General features: G+C 39.5%; 2 protein-coding genes across 2 annotated transcripts; one reads left to right on the forward strand and one right to left on the reverse strand.

The window, feature by feature from the left end:
- The first annotated feature begins 1,751 nt into the window (after positions 1–1,751).
- Positions 1,752–9,837, forward strand: LOC117912934 (probable L-type lectin-domain containing receptor kinase S.5). The gene is made up of 3 exons (XM_034827747.1): positions 1,752–2,574; positions 7,794–8,341; positions 8,815–9,837. The coding sequence occupies exons 1-3, from the start codon at positions 1,862–1,864 to the stop codon at positions 9,609–9,611; spliced, it is 2,058 nt and encodes a 685-aa protein (XP_034683638.1). The 5' UTR covers positions 1,752–1,861; the 3' UTR covers positions 9,612–9,837.
- On the reverse strand, positions 5,613–7,475 carry LOC117912935. The gene is made up of 2 exons (XM_034827748.1): positions 6,257–7,475; positions 5,613–5,936 (listed from the first exon to the last, which is right to left on the reverse strand). Exon 1 carries the CDS (start codon positions 7,338–7,340, stop codon positions 6,426–6,428), a length of 915 nt encoding a protein of 304 aa, XP_034683639.1. The 5' UTR covers positions 7,341–7,475; the 3' UTR covers positions 5,613–5,936; positions 6,257–6,425.
- Positions 9,838–10,397: the final 560 nt, after the last annotated feature.

A 10,397-nucleotide genomic window follows, 5' to 3' on the forward strand; every position in this document is an offset into this window, starting at 1 on the left:
ATTCTCTCCTCGTTGCTTTATCTTCGTCTTTTATGGCTCCCAAACGAGAGCCCGCAGCTTCCAGGGCACAGGGCAAGCACCCAACAAAGTTGTCTTAGGTGAAGGCACGAAGAAAGACGCATTTTAACACCACCTTGTTTAGTAGCATAGACGAGTTTCCCTACTTTTGGTTTTTGAGTTAAGTTTCTTTGTGTTCAAACTTTGAGAATTAGTTCAAGTTTCAGATTGTTCTGTTGATATAAAGAGGACTTGTTGATGACATGGAGAAATTTGGGGGCAATTGGAGAAGAGGAAAAGCAAACAAGAGATAGTGCACATTTCCAATATTATTTTGCCCATTAATAGATGGATCTCATATTTCATATATTTAAGTTTCCAAAAGCATATATTTTCGATACCAAAGGACCACTTTTTTTTCTTTGGACGTGGCAACTATGTGATAAGATACGATAATTGAGAAATTCCCGGATTTTGAGGATTTTTTTAGGATTGCAATTACTTCTCTCTCATTTATTTTTAAAATATGAATATTTAAATCTTAGGGCCAATGTGCCTCTGGAAATGCCCCCTATCGGGCCTGTGCCCTCCCTGCTTCACTCGCAAATGGTTTTTGACTTTTTTTCAGTTTTACAGATGGTCATTTTGTCTTTACACCAATAAAATAAATCACATTCATATCTTATCATGTTAATCAAAAGCAGAGCGCAGAATCCCCACTGGGTTTGCCACCACTTATGATTTTTTAATACCACTGGTCACCAGGCCCACATTTTGTGCTATTTCTAAAAAACTATAATCCATAAAATATATTTTCAAAAACAAATTAGCTTAAATTATTTATAAAAATTTCCCATCTCTTATCATCATTATTTTTGTTGTTTATATCTATCTAATGCATGAAAATAGCAAGTGTTTTATATATCTTTTTTTTTTTTATCGAAAGTAACCTTAATAATCTATAAAGTAACTTCAACTCGTTTTTAGTAGTAAATATATATATTTTTTAAATCACGATTATATTATCTTTTATCTTTTATTATTATTTTTATATATCCCTCAAATAATAAAAGTTATATATATATATATATATTTGTACCAAAAGATACGTTGCTTATAATATTTATTTATTTTTAAAAATCACATTGGAAGTAGGGCTCTCGTTTGAGTTTGGCCAACATAATTTATAATTTATTTGGGTTGCCAGACTAATTAATTAAGTATGATGTCATGGGGTCGGAACAGATTAATGTTGACATATTGTATGTAAAACTTTAGAGCATCCATGTGGGATAAAGTAAATTTGATGCTGGAGAAGTCCCGCTAATCACGGCCAAAGGAACAAATCATGTGTAAGTGCAACCAACCGCTTATCACAAAAATGCAATAAATAAATAAATTCACATGTCGCCTACCTACCAACTAAACCAAACCTTTGAATTTCAGCCCTCAGTAAGATGATGTTATTTACCAAATTAACAAAAATTCCCACCCATTAGTGTCTTTCTCAAAATATTACATATGGATGAGTTTCGCCTTGTATGTGATAATAAGTGTCATAAGATGAATTCCAATTTTTTTATTTTATTTTATAAAAAGGTTGTCATTAATTAGGTAGTGTTACGAGTTGTATAATTGTACGCACTATTTTATATCTTGATGCATCTTGTTTTATTTGTAATTCATCTCATTCTGATTTTCCTCTGCTAATTCGTTAACTTGGAATTTATTTCCCTTTTTTAGGAGAAAAAGGGAGATATTGGAAAGGAAAAGCGCTCCACATGGTCCATTATCCACTCACCCTCTAGGTCAACCACACAAAAAGCAAAAGGAAGAACAAAAATAAAGGGAACTGCTGGTCACCATGGCTGCAGTCTGCTGCAGAAAATACACATGGTATTATTGGCTATTCCAGTTCCAAATGGGTATGCCGGCTTGGATAGCCTTTGCCATCATCTTGTTAAGTCGCTCGATCGCCGGAGCTCAGAAGCTGAAAACTTCCGGCTTTGAGTTGGGGCCCTTCGACAACTCCCATTATGATACCTTGGCAGTTGTACAACCGGCTATGATCAGCAACGGAGCCCTGCAGGTGACTCCCGATTCGGCCGGTAACTTCAGCCTAGCGCACAAGTCAGGCCGAGTATTGTTCAATCGACCATTCAAGCTTTGGGAGGGAGATGGCAATGGAAGGGTGGCTTCCTTCAACTCTTCCTTCCTCATCAACATCTTTCGGTTGAATAATGATTCAGCCCCGGGCGAAGGTTTCGCCTTCATCATAGCGCCGGACCTGAACCTCCCACCTGGCAGCGACGGTGAGTACCTTGGGTTGACCAACTCCACCACCGACGGCAACCCCAACAACCACTTGATCGCCGTGGAGCTGGACACCTTCAAACAGGATTTTGATTCCGATGACAACCATATTGGCCTGGACATCAACAGCATCCGATCTAATAGAACCGTGTCCTTGTCCGACTTGGGCATCCAGATCGCCCCTTTGGATCCGAAGAATTACAGCGTATGGGTAGAGTACGACGGCGAAAACAAGGTCATGGGCGTATACATGGTGGAGGAAGGGAATCTGAAGAATTTGAAGACTAACTATGGAGGAACATAGACTCAATTCATTCTATGATACTCTCATTACAATGAAAGAAAACATAAATAAATAGCCTACAGATATGAGACAATTCCGGACTGGTATACTATCACCGGACGGAATTTCCCTTACATGGAAAGAGAATAAACTCTTACATGGAAAGTGAATAAACTATTACATGGAAAGAGAATAAACTCTTACATGGAAAGTGAATAAACTACCTTGCTAGAATTACTCCTAAATCAATTATAATAAAGGCAATATATTTCACTAATTTAGGGAAGTAAACAGAGGATGCTAAATATGGGGAGGAACGCACAGGATGGAAGGCGACGTGGGCTTGATTTCCAACACTCCCCCTCAAGCCGCGTTGTAGATGTTGATCATTCCAAGTTTTCCTGTCAGATCTTCGAAGTTAACTCGAGCAAGAGCTTTTGTGAGAATGTCAGCCGTTTGACAGTTTGTCGGAGTGTAGCTGACTTTGAAAACTCCTTCTTCAATCTTTTCCTTGATAAAGTGTCGATCTATCTCCACGTGTTTAGTTCGATCATGATGAACCGGATTCTTAGCGATACTGATGGCAGCTTGATTGTCGCAGTATAACATCATGGGATGCTTCAATGGAACCTGTAATTCTTCTAACAGCCTGTTCAACCAGATTCCCTCGCAGATACCTTGTGCCATAGCACGAAATTCTGCCTCAGCACTGCTACGAGCTACCACTGACTGTTTCTTGCTTCGCCATGTAACCAAGTTCCCCCAAACAAATGAACAATAGCCTGAAGTTGATCTCCGATCAGTCACTGAACCTGCCCAATCTGCATCTGAAAAAATCTCAATTTCTTTCTTTGTTGTTCTTTGAAAGAAGAGACCCTTTCCTGGTGTCATCTTGAGGTACCTCAATATTCTGATCACAGCAGTCATGTGTTTTTCGGTTGGATTATTCATGAATTGACTTACCACACTAACGGAGAAGCCGATGTCTGGCCTTGTATGAGAAAGATAGATGAGTTTCCCCACAAGACGTTGATATCTTCCTTTATCAACTGGCGTACTTCCATCACTTTCTTCCAGTTTGACAGTTGTATCCATAGGTGTTTCTGCCGGCTTGCATCCTAGCATTCCTGTTTCATTCAATAAGTCCAGAACGTATTTGCGTTGTGAGACTGCTATACCTTTCTTTGACCTAGCAATCTCCATTCCGAGAAAGTACTTGAGGTTTCCAAGATCCTTGATCTCAAATTCCTTTGTCAGTAATTTTTTAAGTAAGTCAATTTTCTCTTCATGATCACCTGTCAAAATTATGTCGTCCACATATACAATGATAATTGCCAGCTTCCCTTCTGGGAAGTGTTTCACAAATAATGTGTGATCAGATTGACATTGAACGAATCCGTACCCTTTCACTACCTTAGTGAACCGTTCAAACCAGGCCCTGGGAGATTGTTTGAGACCATACAAGGATTTTCGGAGTTGCAAACCTTGTTGAAGTTTGATGTCGTCTCAAGTCCAGCAGGAATGTCCATGTAAACTTCTTCCTCTAAGTCACCATTGAGGAAGGCATTCTTCACATCAAGTTGGTGAAGTGACCAATCGAGATTAACTGCCAAGGATAAAAGTACACGAACAGTATTGAGCTTGGCAACTGGAGCAAAAGTTTCTTGATAGTCAATGCCATAGGATTGGGTGAATCCTTTGGCAACCAACCGAGCCTTATACCTGTCCACATTACCATCTGCCTTGTACTTTACTGTGAAAATCCACTTACACCCAACTGGTTTCTTACCTCTTGGGAGGTCAGTAATTTCCCACGTACCATTCTTTTCCAGCGCCCGAACTTCCTCATCGACTGCCGCCTTCCACTTAGGATACTTGAAAGCTTCCTGAATATTTCGAGGAACTTGTATCTCTGTGATGCTAGAAGTGAATGCACGAAACGTAAGTGATAGCTTATCATAAGAAATAAAATTTCCAATGGGATGCTGAGTGCATGATCGAATTCCTTTCCTCCAAGCTATGGGCATATTAAGAATATCATTTTCTAACTCGGAATCAACAGTACCATCAGGAGCGTTGTTACCTGGAAGTTTGCTTGGATTAGGACCCGGTTCAGCCTCATGGGTTTGTTGAGAAAGTGCTCCTTCCTCCGTTTCCTCTTGGATGTGCTCCTTATCCCACAAGTCAACAATGGACTCGGGCTGATTAAATGACTCTGGAGGATGTGATTTTCAGTGATGATGGGTGGCTCACTGAATGACTCAAGATCCCAAAATTGATATTCCTGAGTTGAATTCTCCCCCTGAATATCGTTTTTGGGATAGTAAGGCTGGGTTTCAAAAAATGTGACATCCATTGAATTGTAGAATTTTCTTGTGACCGGAGAGTAACACTTATACCCTTTTTGATTTGAAGAATACCCAAGAAAGATGCACTTGAGTGACCTAGGATCAAATTTACTTCGATGTTGTTGATTGATATGAACAAAAACAGAGCACCCGAAAATTTTGGGTGGGACGGTGGAGATGAGACGAGTAGTCGGAAAGGATTTTAGGAGTGTTTGACAAGGTGTTTGGAATTTTAGTACCCTAGACGGCATCCTATTGATGAGGTAGGCTGCCGTAAGGACAGCTTGCCCCCAGAATAATTTTGGAACATTCATGGAGAACATTAGTGATCTAGCCACCTCTAACAAATGCCTATTTTTCCTTTCAGCGATTCCGTTTTGTTGTGGGGTATCAACACATGAACTTAAGTGAACTATCCCTTCTTGTGCTAGAAATTCTCCTAGAATGGAGTTGAAATAATCCCTAGCATTATCAGACTTTAGAATTTGTATTTTTGACTGGAATTGGGTCTGAATCATATTTTTAAAATTTTTGAAAATTTGACTCGTTTCAGATTTTTCTTTCATGAGGAATACCCAAGTTAATCTAGTGTGATCATCTATGAATGAGACAAACCACCTAGTACCAGTTACATCTTTTATTCTTGACGGACCCCAGATATCACTATGAATCATTGAGAATGGACTAGACTCTTTATAGGGTTGAATGGGAAAATGAGACCGGACTTGCTTTGATAATTGACAGATTTCGCACTCAAAGGATTTTGGATTTTTATGAAATAATGAAGGAAATAAATGCTTGAGATACATAACATTTGGATGACCTAAGCGATAGTGCCACAACATAATTGCACTATCGTTATTTTGACATGAAACCGAAAAAGAATTACTACCAACTGCCATTTGAGGTTGTTCTTGTGGATCATGGAGCTCCTTAAGGATGTAGAGTCCAGAGCATTCCTCAGCATTGCCAATCGTCTTCCCCGAATCCAAATCCTGAAATTCACAGTGAGTGGAGGAAAAATTAGTAATACACCTCTTTTCCTTAGTGAGTTTACTAATTGACAATAGATTACAGTCCAAGTTAGGAACAAGGAGAACAGAGTTGAGAGTAAGATCCCTTGATAGCACAACTGAACCTGTTCCGGCAACCTTTGATAGTGAACCATCTGCTATTCGGACTGTTAAATTATTTGGACATGAGCTATATGTATCAAAAATTGTCGCATCTCCCGTCATATGATCAGATGCTCCTGAGTCCACGATCCAAGGTTTTTTACGTTTCTTACCAACAGTAAAGGCACTCAAAAAATTACCTTTGTGAGCCAAGGTTCCGGAACCAATGAGCTGGTTGGAAGATGAGCCAGTTTGTGACTGTACTGACAAAAGAGGAGACAGTAGTTTCTGAAGCATCTCCATTTGCTCCTTATTAAAAGGGCTAGCTTCAGGTTGTGGCGATTGTTCATCGGTAGCCACATGATTGCCTCATCCTTCTTTCTCAAGTGGTTGACGTGGTTTCCAATCTACTGGTTTTCCATGAATCTTCCAGCAAGTTTCTCTTGAGTGTCCCGGCTTTCTGCAATGATCACACCAAGGTCTACCTCCTTTAATTTTTTGACGGTTGTCAAAAGGAGCGAATTGAGTCTTAAGAGCCGAGCTTTCTGCCATATTCAGTTGTTGATGGGATCCCATCATGAGATTTTTCCGACTTTCTTCACGACGCACTTCAGAGAATGCCTCTCTGAGGCTAGGTAGAGGTTTTACTCCCATGATTCTTCCTCTGATTTCATCAAGATTTTTGTTCAAACCTAACAAAAATTTAAACACACGTTTCCCTTCGACAATCTTTTTATACAACAAACCATCTGTAACACAATTCCAGTTATGAACCTCAAACGTATCAAGTTGACGCCATAGACGAGTAAGAGTATTGAAATATTCAGTTACCGTAAGGTTTCCTTGACGCAAATCGTGGAGGATGCCTTCAATCTGGATGATTTCAGATGTGTTTTCCTTGTCTGAGAAAGTTTCTTTTGCAATGTCCCAGATTTCTTTGGCAGTATCAAATGACAGAAAATTTTCACCAATGTCAGGGGTCATAGAGTTGACTAGCCAGGACATGACCATATTATTTTCTGCTATCCACTTCTTGTAGGTTGATGCTGTGGTTTCTGGTGCCGCCGAAGCTCCGGTGATGTAGTCATCTTTCTCCTTTCCCCGTATAAACATTAATATGGATTGAGACCATTGCAAATAATTTTGCCCATTCAGTTTATGGGCTGTGATTGGCAGATGAGAGGTTTCCATTTGATGAGAGGATGAAGACGATGAGATGATGATATCAGAAGTAGAGGATGATGAGTTGGTAGCCATTCCAAAGGCTGGACCGTATTTAGGCATAACCTAGAAGAATAGAATTGAGTAGAAAAAAAAACTGACTAAAGATGAAGACGATGAGACAGGATTAAACCTGCTCTGATACCATGAAGAATTTGAAGACTAACTATGGAGGAACATAGACTCAATTCATTCTATGATACTCTCATTACAATGAAAGAAACATAAATAAATAGCCTACAGATATGAGACAATTCCGGACTGGTATACTATCACTGGACGGAATTTCCCTTACATGGAAAGAGAATAAACTCTTACATGGAAAGTGAATAAACTATTACATGGAAAGAGAATAAACTCTTACATGGAAAGTGAATAAACTACCTTGCTAGAATTACTCCTAAATCAATTATAATAAAGGCAATATATTTCACTAATTTAGGGAAGTAAACAGAGGATGCTAAATATGGGGAGGAACGCACAGGATGGAAGGCGACGTGGGCTTGATTTCCAACAGAATCCCAGGCCCGCCGAACCAGTGATGAGCGCGGAGGTTGAGTTGAGAGAGATAGTAAAGCAGTACTCGTACATGGGATTCGCGGCGTCAACAGGGAACGCGACTCAGCTCAATTGCGTGCTGCAGTGGAACCTGACTGTGGAGTTGCTGGAGGAGGACGGGGACGCCGAGTGGGTGAAGGTGGTTTTGGGTGCTGGGGTGCCGGCCATAGTAGTCGTGCTCATAGCTTGTGTGTTTTTGTGGTATTACGTCCAGAAGAAGCGGAGGGCAAAGTCGGATCCAAACATAGTGGGAACCCTGAGAAGCCTGCCGGGGACGCCCAGGGAATTTGAGTTCAAGGATCTGAAGAAGGCCACAAACAACTTCGATGAGAAGCTGAAGCTGGGTGAAGGTGGCTTCGGAGTCGTGTACAAAGGACTACTGCCCAAGGAGCATGTTCATGTTGCCGTCAAGAAGTTCTCCAGAGACGTCAAGGGTAAAGACGATTTTTTGGCTGAGCTTACCATAATTAATCGCCTTCGCCACAAGCATCTTGTTCCATTACTCGGTATGTCCAGGCCTTTTTTGCGCATTTCTTTTGGTTTTGGAATTCGGCGTACATTGAACCATCTAGATTTTGCTTTATATTTTAAACAATCGAAATTAAAATTTGATATATATTAATTGGATACCTTAAATTTTTATTTTTCCCTTTTCGAAATAATTCAAATATAATTTTTTTTCCCTCTCCGGCCATTCCATATTAAAATAATTGCTTCTCGAGGCTTTCCCAAATTAATCCATTAAATGTCTCTTCCCAAAATCAGCTACATAAAACACAGGAAATGTGCTTTACTGAAATAAAAACATTTAATTTATAAGAGGAAACTGTAAATGTTTGTTAAAAATACTTCTAGAATCACCTTAAAAAACAGAAAACAATTGTTTCATTGATCATTCATTCCAGAATTTCGTGGGTGTTGTTAATTCATTGATCTCACCTTTGAGACATACAAAAAAATAAGGTAAAACGAAATGCAGGATGGTGCCACAAGAAAGGAATGCTTCTTTTGGTGTATGATTACATGCCAAATGGAAGTCTGGATAAACAGCTTTTCTGCGGAAGGGAGATGCGGACGCTGGAATGGAGTGTGAGGTACAAGATCATAGCGGGGGTAGCATCAGCATTACATTATCTTCATAACGAGTACGATCAGAGAGTGGTGCATCGGGACCTTAAGGCCAGCAACATAATGTTGGATTCCAACTACAATGCGCGGCTAGGCGACTTTGGACTTGCGCGAGCCTTGGAGAATGAGAAGAACTCATACGCGGAGCTGGAGGGAGTGCCGGGTACAATGGGTTACATTGCACCCGAGTGTTTCCATACTGGGAAGGCCACCCCAGAGTCTGACGTCTACGGGTTCGGGGCGGTCTTGCTGGAGGTGGTGTGCGCTCAGCGTCCTTGGGCCAGCGACGCTACCTTCCACTTCTTAGTGGATTGGGTGTGGTGTCTGCATCGAGAAGGGCGCATAGTTGAGGCGGTGGATGAGAGGCTGGGGAATGATTACGTGGTTGAGGAGGCTCAGAGGCTTCTGCTGCTGGGGCTGGCCTGCTCGCATCCTATAGCCACTAAGAGGCCCAAGACACAGGCCATTGTTCAGGTTTTATCGGGATCTGTATCGGTGCCCTATGTCCCGCCCTTCAAGCCCGCTTTTGTGTGGCCATCCATGGCTTCTGTTCCCACGGCTAGCGATATTGACATCACGGATGATACATCCTCTCGTTTCGACTCCGGTTGGACCCCAGAGTGCATTAGCCGGGAGAGCTACGTCTGATCATCGTACTTCTTTCTCTCAATTCCTTCTTCTTAATTTCTTTTTGTTTTCTATTCCTTTTCTTTAATAAATTTTTTAAAATACTTCTTCCCTAGGTTGGTGGATTATTGAGTTGTCGTAGGTTCTAATAGCTTTTGCGAGTGATTATATATATGCTTTAAAGATGTGGCTGTCATTAGACCCATGAGAAGAGGTGGGATCATTTTTTCAAAAATATTTTTTTTTTCTTTGTTTGTTATATAATATACTACCAAAAATACTATCAAAGCATGTATTTTAATTTATATCCAAATGTGAATGATTTTTGCAAAGGCATTTCTAATAAAAGTGTTACAAATTAATAAAAATGCTTTAACAAAAATCACTTTTTAAATCAGTTCTAAGTTAAAAGTGAAAAGATTTCATTTAATGGTTTAATTGTATAATTGATTGTATAGAAGAAATTGAATAGTTTAGCATTCATGTGAATGATTAAAAACAATCAAAAGGTAATTCTTCCAATAATTTTTTTTATTATTATTATAAAATACATTATCAAAAACACCATCAAAGCACATTTTTTTAATTCTGTATCCAAATACTAAATGATTTTTTTTTTTTAAAAAAAAAAGCGATCCTAATAAAATATCCACAAATAAAAATGTTTTAAGGAGAACGACTTGCAAATGAGTTGTAAGTTACAAAGTAAAAACATTTTATTTAATATTTTAATTATATGATTCATTAATTGAAAAGTTTAGCATTCTAAGGGCTTGTTTACATAAGTGAAAATAATACTTTAAAAAC

Source organism: Vitis riparia, chromosome 4 (assembly GCF_004353265.1).
Source record: "Vitis riparia cultivar Riparia Gloire de Montpellier isolate 1030 chromosome 4, EGFV_Vit.rip_1.0, whole genome shotgun sequence".
NCBI classification, from domain to species: domain Eukaryota; kingdom Viridiplantae; phylum Streptophyta; class Magnoliopsida; order Vitales; family Vitaceae; genus Vitis; species Vitis riparia.